Genomic DNA, 14,884 nt, shown 5'->3' with positions numbered 1-14,884 from the left:
ATACTAGCCGAGCTATAAATCCACCTAATTTATTGTTGTTTTGCAGCGTCGCAACATGATTGGTGTGAGCATTTAGTTGGGCGGTACGGCTCGGCTCACTTCAAACTGTCAGCATTGGTTGAATGGTGAGCACTGATGTTATCCAAAAGGTATGCTGACATTTCCAAGTGAATCCTAGCAAATGTATGTTATGTGCTAATGCATATGTAGTAAGAAGAATAACTCTGTAAACACACCAGTTATAAATTCAGGCTTTGCATGCTCAAATTACATACATTTCGATGTTGAAATGACATGTGAAATTGTGAATTTGGTTTTCTTAAGTTTACGTTCGAATATAGTTTACTTTTACCAAAGTTGAAAATGATTCAAGATATAATAATGCGTACATTTTTTCTATCAATCGGGTACTAGAAGGATTGAAATTGAATCAGACACATTACATACATTTTTTAACCAAAAAATTACTCTTCTATTTCACTTCCCATGACAAACTGCTAGTTGATGATTCGTTTTTGAACTATTTTTGACGATACTACAGTCAAGTTTTTGAATAAACAACACCTAAATAAAAAGATAAGAGACCTCCTTCAAAAAGAATAAGAAAAAGAAGTCAAGAATAGTACAAAAACGAACCAATAATTTTATTTATAATTATGAAATCGAGATCTCCTGAATTGAAATTCGAATAATATGGTTTATTTTTCTATCGATAACCCGGTTTCAAATTGTGCAATACATTGCCTCTTTAGACTCTCTTCAGCAGATTAATACTTAATGAGAAGATTAAGATTCAGATTAATACTTCCCTCTTAAACCTGCCAATCATTAACATCTCCATGAAATGATTTGCAAAACTGTTGGATTGAGTCTTGGGTTACAGTAGTTAAAGGTAACTCTAGTTACTTGACAAGGATTCGAAAGTATTTGAAGAACGCAAAAGAATCTGCATTTGACCTACGAACTTTCTAAACAAATCTGTCTCGCTGTATATTATGAGTCACCACTCTCTGAAATAGGCATAGGATTTCGATATGAACGTTGCAACGGAGTAAGGAATAGAGTAGGATAAGTTACAGCGAAATAAGTAGTCGGAATAGAGAATAACAGAAAAAGGGAGAAAAGGACAGAAAGGTGGGAAGAGAAGTGGGAGAGGAGAGTGATAATAAGAAGGAGGATTCACGAGGAAAACGATGAAAGTATTGGCAAAGACGAATAGCACAGGAAAACAAAAAATTATGGAGAAAGGGAACTGAGAAGGGTAGTAGAGAAATTGGCAGGAAAGGAGGGAAACATAAAACATAGAAAGGAGAAGAGAAAATGAAACGGAAATGGAGAAAGAGATAAATTTGTATGATGAAGAGGAGGCAGGGGTCATGGAAGAAGGAACTTGGCGCCAGTTAGATGAGCCATATGGTAGTTCCTTGAGGCCTGAGGCATCCTTACCCGTCCCCCCAACCATAAGCATAACCTCCCATTTAATCAGCTGACTTCTCCAAATTTAAAGCTCAACAGTTTGGCACCTCACCACGCCTCACTCCACACAAACCGTACTCACATTGTACTGCAATAATTCCGAAACAAGTTCAAATTCAAACTGTGTATTATTCCACTCACATAAATTTCTTGGCAGCTGTTTTGCGTACTTTTTATTTCATTCAACTTCCGCTTTCACATTGTTACAATATTTTGGATATGGACAATTTTAAGGAGTTTAAAGAGGATAAAAATTGAGAGTGGGAGAGTGGCGGTGGAGTAAATGAATTACTTAATTTCGAGTTTTTCTACCAAAAGTGGGAATAAACCTTATTGAAACTTAAATAATATACTCTGCATTAACTGTTATTTCTACTGTATACAGAGTGTACAGTATGCAATTTAATGTACTATTTCATACTGTATGTATATCAATATCAAAAATAATTATTATATCAAAGAGCCACTGAAAGTCAGTAGTTATTGATCAAGAAATAAAGATAAAACTTTTGACTAAATTACAAAGACCAATTAAGATTCTAACGGTGTGGTTTTAATGAAAATAAAATAAGTTTGGAATTTTTGACTTTATTTACCAACAAATAACTATGAAAATGGTTTAAGATTGTCTCAAAAATGGTTGAAGTAGGAAGTTACAATAAGAACTATCATGCATATTATTTCATAGTGAAATGCATGTGATTCCGTACAATGTGTGACAATGCATATCCGATAATGTTAAATTTTGTCCAAATATTTACGGTCGATTTTCCAAGTTAAATGAAATTGAACTTACTGGGATTGGACAATTCTGGAGGCGGCGCTGGAGAACTGGAACTTGAAGAATCATTTCCACTCAGCATTTCAGGATACATTTCCTCCTGGAAAACAAAGAAAATTATTGTAAATATAGGGGGAAAAGAAAGATTAATATTCAATTCATTACAGAACACAATATTGTTCACGTGATTTTATTCACAAAATTACTTGGTAACACTCTGAAATCCATGCTCTACTTGCAAATAACTAACTACTCTGCAAATACTTCACTAAAAAATAGAAAAATCGCAATGAAGCTTGATATAATTGTTTCCATGTGTTAATGGAGTATTTTGTTATCAAACTACACACGAGTTAAATACCGGATGGTTTTATAAGGAATACGAAGAAAAATGCTTTTTAAGTTTTGAAGGTTAAGAGAATTATCCCAGTCCTTAATACCTAAAAAAGAATAGTTTAATTATGAAAATCAAACACCTGCAACAAAGAACAAATGTACGAATGTCTCAATTTCCATATACTAATTCATAGAACTCCGACCAATCACTTACAAGCCACCATTTTGATTTGTACAATCCCATTTTAAACGCATTCTCATTGGTTGATTCCAAATCGTCATAGGCTGAGGAGGCTATTGGACGATTCCGACCAATTTACTAATTCTCAATACAACTAAAACCTACACTAATACTAATATGTAGACGGTGTTTCAGAGAAACGGAAAATTTTGAAAGATGAATAATTTCAATTAATACAAATCTATAAATAACGTTTTTCATATCATTCAATAGTAAAAATAATGCTATTTTAGAATAAATAATACCGTAGCATTTATTTTTTGAAGATGACATCTTGCAGGTGTATTCCTTTCTACGGAAACATTCCTGTAGTCTCATCACAAATGATAAATTTATCTCTACTCTGTTAAATTAAACAAACTGGCAATCAAAATAGTTCCAAAAGTAAAAATATGGTCCATTTTTTTCTCTAAGAATATGAAAAACAGGTCTAGAAACTTGGTGCGAGGTTGATGTAATTGGAATACTTGGATGCATTTTCGACGTGGTTCTTTATCGCTGGCACAAGCCACAGTCGTCCTAATCACATTCCTCATTCCTATCCTTTTTTATTACTCCTCTTTCTCCTTTTTTTGTTCTCTTCCTCCCAGTTCCTCTTAGTTCTTCTTTCTCTATTTACCTAATACCTTTCACAATTCTTATATTTCTCTAAGAAGAAATGGAAAAAATTTCACAATCCTTATCACATCTGCTCCTTATTTTTCATTGATTCCAATTATTTCTTATCCTACTCTCCTCTGCTTCTCTTCTTTCATTCTCTTTTTACCTTCACTTTGTTATTTTCTTTCCTATTTTTCTCCAATTTTGCTCTTACTGTCTTTATCAAGTTTCAAATACTATCTCCTCTCAACCATGTTTAAACTATCATCTTTCCTCCCTCATTTTTCTTACCGTACATTTTCTAAATTGTTCTCTTTCTTTTATTCCTGACTTAACATCTGACTTTTATTCTTCTTCAATCCCTGACTTAATTTACGACATTTATCCTTCTATTAGTTTATTATTCACTTATTCGTTTTTCAGGTTCATTAGTCTTCATATCTTGTTACTTCTTTCTTGAAGTACATAGTTTCCTCCCTTGCTTCCTTCATTCTCATTTTTTATTTCTCCTCATGTTTCTCACTATTTTTTCCATTTTCCCACTCGACTCGATTTTTCATATTGATACACTTTCATTTCCGATATTTTTCCTCACGTACAATGAGGTCAGTTCCTATTTCCTTTCATAGTTTCATTATATTGTCGTCTTCCTTCTAATTTTTCTTTTCCAACCTCCTCCTTCTTTTCCCAAGTTGTGTGACCACTTGACAGTTAAGCCACACCAAGCAACAGAATTCCAGACGCCATTCTCGCGAATACTTTGCGTGCTTAGCTAAGCATCAACAAGGGACTTAGCAATGAATGAAGTCCTTGTGCTTACAGTGGCCTGCCTGCATGTCTAGTTCAGCTATGATAATCACCAGATACGCCACAACCATCAACAGGACAATCCTCACTATGGTGTGGTTCACTTCCAACTGTTAGCAATGGTTGAATGGGAAAGCGTTGATGTTATCTATGAATAATGCTGACAGTAGAGAGTGAGTCTCCACTGTAGTAGAAGTGGCTGTGAATGTTGTAATAGCTGCCAGCAAGATTGTTTACATTATGTGCTATGAGTCTGTATAGTATTACATAAATATTGCAAAATCTTGAGAAGAGTAGAAGAAAAATAGTTGTAAGAAAAGATCTCATAGAAATAAAACACAATCGTCTCATAGCACCCCACTATTTTCATTTACAATTAACGCTCTCTTATATACCCTTCTAAATCACGATTCTGTGGTCAGCAAAATTATCTCCTCTCCATAACATATTTATTCATTTATTTATTGGATAGGACAAAGAATAAAATAGTTGGAAAAGAAAAAACAGGCTATTACTCAAAACTTCTTCAATTTCCTAATTTTGTCTCAAATTATTGTCACATTATAGTTCATTAAATGTTCTTATGAGTACATTATTAGGTCGTTCAATGACTATATTCCTCTATATATCTATAATAAAGGATACTGCTGTTCACTAGAATTCTTTGTTGTTGTGCGTTGGCCATTTGAACCATAGGGTTGTTTCCAATAACTGGTTCTGATGATGATAATAAAAAATAACATCTCTGAGTCATCACAGTGACAACAAAAATCGACTAGGTCGAAGTGGGAAGTGGAAAAGAGAAGAAGGAAGTAGGAGAAAGAGAGGAATTTATAGACGAAAATATAAAGGGAATGATTAATTTTTGAATGGTGAAGGGGGAGTTGAGTTGAAGAAGAGAAAGAAGCAATACGATTCGAAATAAACAGTAATAGGGGTAGAAGAGGGAAAGATAATGAGGAGGAGATCAAGAATGAAGGATAAAAAGGATCATAGAGAGAATGAAAGAAAGAAGTTTAAAATCGAACAGGAGAAAAAGAGTTATTCTTTCGTTCCTATTTCGCGTATTATAGTTCTTTATTACTTCTAGGTACTTTATTAAGTGTACTATTGCTACTTCCACAGTTGAGTTAGTTGATAGTACATGTTGCTGGTTAGATTGTGGGTTGGAGTGAGAGGGCTGACTAAATAAAATCAAATAATTCATTAATAGACTTCATAAAATTGATCAAACCCAGAAGGACTGGAAATAGGAGTTATTTTGAGAATTGAGGGACGAATAGTGGGAAGGAGATGAAGAAGAGCAAAAATAATTAATAGAACGTTTTTTATGCAATTTTCAACTATTCTTTCCTTTCCTTTATGCCTCTACTCTACTTCTTTCTTTTCCCTTCCTGTTTATCAACTCCCTGTTTCTCTTCCAGATTTTCTTAATAAATGTTAGATAACAAATATAAGTTGCATGTTATGTCATTATAATTTTCTTGGATTATTGTTGATCATTGAGAGCTCAGGGTCTGCGTTCAGTTTTTTTCGAACCTTTCAGAGACTTCCCAATTAATATATTTATATTTCATCCTATTTTATGGTATTTAATTTTCCATTTTATATTGTATTTTACATTTCATTCTATAACCATTGTAATTCTAATTATGTTCTTGGGATGAAAAAAGATTTGAATTTGAATAGAATATTAAACAATACATTGAGAAATGACTTGAAATCACTTCCAAATGAATTGGGTAAATAAGTAACAAAATTCAAATGCCACTATATCAGTAATAAGCACTAAATATGTAATGAGTAGGGTGGTGAAGAAGAAGAAGAAGAGTGGGAGAGGAAGAAGAACAAGAACTAGGAAGAAAGAAGAAGAACAAGGAAGGAAAAAAAGAAGAAGTAGATGAGACAGGTCGATTGGTCGCATTCCTTCACCATATGGTCAGTCATCGGTGGTCAGTACTACTACCACCAACTTGTCCACTTCTCTTTTTTCTTCTTCTTCTTCCCATTCTTCTTCTTCTTCTTCTTCTTCTTCTTCTTCTCTTCTTCTTCTTCTTCTTCTTCTTCTCCACCTCCATCCTCTTCAATCTTGAATGCTTATTACTTTTCATCGCCAAGCCGCTTCTTGTTGCCTTGATCTCAGCTGCAGAACCCTGCTCATAAGTCTCTCACTGCTAAAAGTTCTCCTCCCGCACTTGAAAAACATCAATTGCTACTTCACTGGACAACTGTAGTCAGATCCATTTGAAGCTGTCAGCAGTGGACAAATGGAGAGAATAAATGCTATTTATAAGGAATGCTGACAGTTTGTAGTGTACGTCAGTATAGTGCATAATCTGACTCTCTCTGACTCACAGGAGTCCGCTCTCTTTTTCTCACTTTATTCCAGTTGAACTATCTGCCTTTTTGAATAGTATTGGAGTTGATAATGTAAACAATATTATCGAGCATAAGAAATAGTTTTTTTTCTATAAATCAGTAAATCGTATAAATTAGAAGTTACTATAAATCAGATTTTCCACTAAAGAAATATCAGATTCCACTTCAGAGATATCCGCTCTGAAAGGTGTGACATTTTTGGAAAAAACACATTTTCCTTCAATTTTTCGTTATTTTTGCTCTTTTAACTTTTTGAATATGGGAAAAACCCATGCTAAAAATGAGCTTATAGAGCATCAAATTCTCTTTAATTAAGAGGGAATTTTCTTCAATTTGATGTATAATTTAACAAGTTTACACATTTCTCTACATCCACAATTATTATTAGAAATTACAACAAATTCAAATAAGTTCATGAAAATACCCAGTTACCATTTCAATTATTTTTGTGTTTTGGATTATGGATTGTGGAGTATAAATTAAAAATGTGAAAGTGTCACCCAACCTATATTTATTTGAGCTGTTGTATGAATTAGAATTGGAATCTTTTTGGGCTACAGTTTGTGATACTCTTCTAATGAATGATTAAATAAATAGATACCGGTTTCCGTTATTACTTGTTACACCATTATCAATCCATAGTAAATTGGTTGTGCTCCTAGTCTTTTTATTCAAAACTATCTGATCTAATTGACGTGATTACCTATACATTATCACTATTTATCTCTCAAATATCGAATAAATATAACACATTGTAGAAAAGAAAACTGGATATAATATTATTGTTGGGTGAGTTTGCCGCTCAGAATGCACTATACGTTAGTATAAATGGCAAATCATGGAAAACAACTTATGATCATTTACATTGTATTACATTTACTTATAACATTCATATTCATACAAAATGAATAACAAATTTTTGATCACAGCCAGAGTATGAGCATATCTATACTGTTTATTTATTCTATAGATTCTTATATCTATAGGACCCACGATCCCAGTATCCAATAACATCTGAAATATCTAAGATCATATTCCCTAAGTTTTATTGTAGGATTAGCCTCGAAAAAAATCGAATTTGGCTTAGGTTTGTTACATTAGTTGATATGCTTATGAATTTTCATTATAATGGATTGATAATAAATAAGATTTAATTCGATTTAAAGTAAACTATTCAGGAATCTTGGAGAATAAAAATCACTGATTTGTGAGTAAATATAGTAACAATTCGCAAGCCAAAATACAGCTATGAAGAATGGGTGTAGAAGTACAGAATTGATCAATAGTTCGATTATTAGCATAATCAGGTATAGTCCAAGGATATTTCGAAAAGAGAAAGATATTGCTTTCGGTTCTTAGGAGAGTGCTCATAAATTGGTATACAGCAGCTCCAAGAAGAACCAATAGTATTTCTAATTGACAACAAGAGCAAAAATCCACCAGAAATCAGGTTCCTTAGCTGAGGAAGCAAATTAAAATCTATGAATTTGACAATATTCGTGAATATTGAACTAATACATTGGAAATATCAATGGTTTGATGTAGAGAAACAGGAGAAAGTTGATGAGAAAGATGGATTATAACTGGGAAATTAAGTAGTAGGAAGAGTGGAGTGGAAACGAGAGATGAGAGAACGTTTGAGGTGAGATTGATTGATTGATTGAGTACTTTATTTATGTAGATTACAATATATACCGGCTTATACATTTATATACAATAGCTTACAATACAGCAAAATTATAGATGAATTTACATAATATAGACTAAGAAAATAATTATTGAAAGTATATGATATGAAAAAGTAACTTGTAATATAATAACTATGGATAATTATATTGTTATGCATCTACATAAATTGGCGGAGCTTTGGACATATCAATGTCCATTCTTCGGAAAGAATATTAAAAATATCCTCCCCACTAACTCTCTACCAAAAACTGAGAGAGAGACTCTACTCTGAGAAAGAGAGGAGACAATAGAGATCAGAAACGAATGAAATGAGATGGTGAAGCTGATCTCGGTGGAGTTCTTGAACACTGAACAGGCAGTTAGTTTCAACTTGACCAACTCTGCTTTTCTCTGAATTCGTCTTCTTCTACTTTTTCTCCTACTCCTTTTTCTTCTTCTTCTTTACCTACTCCTTTTTCTTCTTCTTCTTTACCTCCTCCTTTATCTTCTCTTTATTGGTCTTCCTCGAAAAAACAATAAGATCAAAGCCGAGGTACCGACGCCTTCTAACTCTCTACCTGTTATGCATACTCACTCCCCTTCCTCATTCCTCCTTACTCTCTCTCTCTCTTCATCTCTTCCCTTTCTTTTCCTCCCTACGACTCCTAACAATACAACGCGACCGGTAAAGCGAGAGACAGAAAAAAATCAGGAATAAATTGCGTGAATATGGAAATTTTCGGTAGGAAAAAGGCGAAAAAAGCAGCAGGAGAACAGTGTTGAAAGGCTGCTTTTCCACCTGAAAGTGATTCTGAACGTTCGCTATGTAGATCTCTGATACTGATTTTGTAGTTCGAAGCCGAAGCCTATTTCAAGAGATATCGACGGATTATGTTGTCAAACCTCTACAAAAAAATATTGTGGTAGTTTATTGGATTCATCTATAATATTGAGAATCAAGGAACTTCACCTGGAGTTTTATAAGTTTTGCACGTAAAGCATCCTCATATCTGTCAATCTTGTTATTTCAATTTATCTTTTAATCTTTAAATTATTGTAACTGTTATCTGTATTGTTATTTCACATCTTATCTTCCGTGCCCTCAGCCCTGCCTATCTATCTACCTCCTTTCACGTCCCTATCACACACCCTTCCCTTTCAGTTATATCTTACCTGCCTATTACATGGGAAACCATAGTTGGCAAGGTATTTTCCCACTCTTTCTTCCAGCACACATCATTTTAGCAATATTGTCTTTTAATGTGTTAATATCATTGTTATTGTTATTGTTTTGTTGTATATTGCCTTTTCTCATTGTATTTTTGTGTGTTGTGAATAAATTGAATTGAATTGAAATTGAATTTTGTCACAATTTCAATTCCAATCTAGATTCAAATTCAAAGAGTGAAATATCTCATTTTCTAATTATTTCAATTTATTCAGATCAACAAAAATACATAAAGGTCTAATCAACCATTCAACTCAAATCTATCAAATTAGAAGGGTTAACAAGAATGTATCCATCTATCAAGTAATCTTTCATTCTTAGTAAATTAAACTACTTGTACATGTCACAACCACTAATCTATCAGAAACTGAGTAACTTGTTTCAGCTATTACACTATCATCATACTCAACGCTCCAACATTAAGCAGCAAGACAAATATAGTACAAATATGTAGCCATATTATTGGTAGTTAGATGACTCTCAAGGTACACTTCACCATTGGACGAGACAAGATACGCCCACACTGGGCGAAGCATTCGAGTCAGGGACACATAATTGAACAACAACAAACACTAAACTAACAAACTAATCTTACATCAAACTAACAGAAACAACTCAGCCTAAAAGCCCAAGAGAAATAATTTTATAGCAAGTACAACAGCCATGATCAAATACCAACAACAGTAATTGAAGAAAACAGATGAAATATCTTTTCTTAGAATATCCTGTATGAGATCTCAAGATTAAAGGAAGTGAAAGCGTGACATCAACCCAATTTGGAGATCTTTTGATAGAAAAGAAAAATGTTTAGAGCTGTTTGTTTGCATTAGTTGATTATTGAGGTGTTTCACTGGTCTAATTTACTTGGATGATTGATTTAAAACGAATTCTACTTCTAAAAAATACATATAACCTGATGTATAATTGAAGTCATGGATGGCGGAGTATCCATAAGTTCATCATCATTATTGTGTCTGTTCAGGTATCCATATGTTTTGTTAATTATTATACAAGTGATTGATAACCAATTGCATTCTGCTCATTCTATTTGAATTGGGCAATAATTGATTAGCATTTCAATAATGATTCCAAATGTTTTCAATGAAAGATCAAACTCCGATGGCTGAATTTCTTCCCGCCGATTATCATACTTCTAATTCTATTTGAATTATAAATTGGACAATAATTGATTAGCATACAGAAATCAATAACTGATAATGACGGGAGTCGGTGGCCCAGGGTAATTAGTTGCAGTGATTAATGAGTTGTTATTTTGAAGAGCAGAGGAGCAGTTCACCGTAGGTGCTTATTAGTATGCCAAATAATGTGGGCCGACACCAGCCAATTAATAATTCTGCATCTGTAAATCATGGCGCAAAATACCCAGAACGAATCCCAAGCTATTACTCCCAATAGTTATTAAGTGCAGGTGAAATTTGAAACTACCACACATAAATATTTCAACTGTGCAGATGTACTGCCGCGTTTAAATTCGTTTGAAATGGGATCCAATCGAATGTCAAACATTTTCAATTTTCAAATGTCAATAATGGTTATTCGTTGTATGGATGTTAATTATTAGATTCAATTTAGGATGAAGCCTGATTTAATTGAGAACAGGGATTTCTATTATGTTGAATGAAACTGATTATCTGAGACTTGCATTAAAATAACTCAAAAATGGTGGATATTCAAATTTTGATTCGTTGACAGACAGGACATAACTTTGATTGCATACTAGATACTACAGTAATCATGTATGATATACTTGGTTTAGTACTCAAATCTGGTGATTTTCAAAGTTTGAAAAATCGGTCTTATAAAAATATATATCTTCTTGACTGTTTATTGGAAGAATAACAAGCTATGTAACACCTGATGAGACCAGTAAATAGGCTGAATACTTAACATAATACGAATAGTCATACAAATAAATCACTTAGGTTTCAATAGAATGTGAATATGCTTCAACTCTATTTTCAATACACCCAATTAATTACTCACAATTTTATCAATTGCAATTCTTCCAATCTCTACTATATTCGTATGTAATGATGAAATCATTGTCATTGTTTTTCAGCTTTCTCTTTATCACGTTATTGCTTTGATGCCTATTTTTAAGATGACGTCATTTCTTAGAATCCATCTGCTACGTCTTTGTTGCTTTGCACACTTTTCCTGATAATTTTTTCGCGTGATGTAGTCACTAAGAAATGATACAATCTATTTTTATACTTGACAAAGATGTATTGTGATTCATTTACTGTAACGGGAATTGTAACGGTGGTTTACGGTTTAGGAATGTATTGTTCTATATTATGTGAAGAATGCTGGAAATGGACAATAAAGAATGCAATTTCACTTTTGAAATTTTAAAAGTATAGTAATATTCTAATTAAATCACTTCGATTTAATGGCCTATTTTTTAAATTATTAAAAATACAATATAAAACATGGAGTACCCTTTTATTTGAAATATTTCAATTAAGTCATGGCGCAGAATACAAAATAAACAAAAATATTTGTTTGAACTATTTTGAATAAAAGGGTACTCCATGTTTCTATATTAGAATCTTATTCTTTATTGATTCATACAATAAGTGCATCATCAAAATGATAGGGAGAGGAAAAATAAGGTGACATTGTGCTATTCCTCTCCCCAAATTTAGATACTGTAATGTTACATATAGTCCGAAATAGGTTCTTGTGGTTGTTAAGTCTTGTAGTTGTTCACTTCACAAAATTTTCAGTCCTTAATTATTTTCACAAAGTGATTTTTAAATTTAGATGCTTCAAAACCAAACATAGAAGAAATATGTTGAGAATTATAAAGAATCTATGTTGGGAGATGAGAGATCTACAAATAATTGGAAGAATAAGACGTTAATGTTGTCTTTCAATTATGGAGAAATACCATAACCACAACATCTCATACCATACAATCAAATTATTAGGACCTACAAATACTTCAGGTTCTGATCGTAGATTTCGAAGCTAAAAGCTTAAAACATCAAACACATATTTTTAAATTCCTATTGAGTGTTAATACCTCAAATATTGTAAAGGTACGCATGCTTATGCCTGGTTTGTTTCATTCCAGCCCACAATTTAGTTACTGGAGACAGGTTGAGGAAACCAAGGAACTTGAACCGTGTGAACATCCAATTAAGCCTGTAACCTTTTTAAGTACGTATCCCCACGATTCAAGCTACGTTTCTTTCAGTTACCTGCCTCGAGTAACTAGAACATCTAATACAGTAATGTAAACCAGGCATTAGAGTAGGCGAAAAGTATGTAAATGCACTGGTTAGATTGTTATCCAAAATAACAATATTATACATTATTCAATAACAATATTTACATTTCCCTAATCAAGCAGACTACAATAATGTAGTGATCACATTATTGTGTTATAATAATGTTGTCAATAATTTTAAATCGAATGAACGATAAAAAACCCTCAAACAAGTCAATAAATAAGAGAAAGGATTTTTATTACAAACAACAAAATTACGAATCGGCTTTCTCTCATCTAAAACAATACCTCAATGACAACACAATCGAAAAAAATCGATCGAAATCCAAGAACAGTGAACAGGGGCATATATTGTTCAATTTATTATCGATCGTGCTGTATTCATTCATGGAAAAAATAGAAAATTTTGAAATATCGATGACAATATATTGATTAATTACAATATTAATTATATAGAGAGGCACATATCGTTTCAATATTCATAATAGTTTGTTCATTGATAGCAAAAATTAACAATTATTCTAGAATATGATGATAAAAATCGATATCTATCAAGCACATCATTGAGGGACACAATATTGTTCCATTGTTTATTATTTATCGTTTGTTTATTGATAGCAAACATTGACTCGACTACTGATGAAAATATAAATAGATTGGAGTGAGAAAGTGGGCGATATGAGCAGTGATAAGGAGTGAGTAGTGTGGCCTTGTTTGGAGGTTTGGCGGACGATTGGCCCTATAAGGCCAGCTCACTAGCTACTAGTGTGAGATTCACTTAAATCTGTCAGCATTGGTTGGATGGAAAGCATGAACAAGGATTGCTGACTGAAGTGAATCCCACCTTATTCGCTGGTTGCCTATCTACGCAAAAGACGGCGCAATCTGTGCACACAGAACTCTCCGTTGCTTGCAACGATCATGCTCTTTGTATCAAATTATGTATTCGGATTTCATAGGATGATGTATCTGGTGGATTTTGACTTCTGTGGAATGACTGTTAGGACGCGATCATTTCGTACACGAATTTCTATATCACAGATCGTACGAAGTGTTCAAACTAACTTGTTCATGCGTTTCTCTAGTTCAATAAGTATGAATATTGTGAATATTATCATACGAGATAATAATATAAAGAGACTCACATGCTATAGACTGAGTTGGGGAAGAATTGTATGTACTAAAGATATTGGGTATTTTTTTTTAAATTCGAAAACTGTATTCAATACTGGTAATATTAGTTGACGATGGCCATCCAAATATGACAAATGAAATAATGTAGTCAGTATTTTTATTAGTCATATAAAAAATAAGTTATAATAGTAATTATTCTAGTCACTGGAATGTATTTGGGACAGTTTAAATTAGTTGGTGGATAGTTTTGTTCATTTTATTTTATGATGATATTTTATTGTGGGAAATATTATATTTTTTATATATCAAGTTTCTCGTGTAGTTTCAATGGCTTTCACCCATGCTAATATCCTGTAAGCTAAGGCATGACCATTCACTAAATATATTTTACAGTAACAGCATCCTTTTTCAAATATTGGCGTTTACCCACTTCACCACTAATAGGAACTGTTTCAAAGTGTATATATTACACTATATACAATAATTCCAATATTCGTATGTGCTGTTTATGTAGTGAGTTTAGTTTTGTTTTCTGGTTTTTAAATGTCGATATAATTCATTGTTTTAAAGTTTTGAATTACCGTACAGTTTGTTGCAATATTTTTATTCTTTTTGGTTTTTAATCTAATTAAATTCTAAATTTTGGTTTGTATATTCCTGGACTCGAAATTTGATTCAAAGTGAACCAATATAACCAACCATTTAGACATTGGCTTAAAATACTATCAAGACTAGAAGATCTATCAAGAAGATTCGGAAAAGGAGCAGTTTTGAACTAGGCCTGTTGATCTTTTTCTAATCATGTAGGTATTCAATGTGTGTATTTTTTAAATTTGAAAAAAATAAATAAATATATCAGTGTGATAAGCCTTTGAAGAATCTACTTAATAACTATTAATAACAGTGAATTATATTCTTGAATTGATCTTATAATAATACTGATAAGCCTTTTTCTTATATTTTATTGCAGAAAATACA

At 32.7% G+C, this 14,884-nt stretch overlaps 1 protein-coding gene across 1 annotated transcript in view; it reads right to left on the bottom strand.

Annotated features, from left to right (window-relative positions):
- Positions 1 to 14,884, bottom strand: part of LOC111043725 (serum response factor homolog) — a 164,860-nt gene that overhangs the window by 22,354 nt on the left and 127,622 nt on the right. The window contains exon 3 of the mRNA XM_039432753.1: positions 2,273 to 2,357. Within this exon, the coding sequence (XP_039288687.1) occupies positions 2,273 to 2,357 (85 nt within the window). The remainder of the gene's footprint in view (positions 1 to 2,272; positions 2,358 to 14,884) is intronic.

The sequence above is a fragment of the Nilaparvata lugens genome, chromosome 7 (assembly GCF_014356525.2).
Source record: "Nilaparvata lugens isolate BPH chromosome 7, ASM1435652v1, whole genome shotgun sequence".
Lineage (NCBI taxonomy): Eukaryota > Metazoa > Arthropoda > Insecta > Hemiptera > Delphacidae > Nilaparvata > Nilaparvata lugens.
Note: the sequence above shows the minus strand (reverse complement) of the source record. Positions and strands in the feature narration are given on the sequence as shown.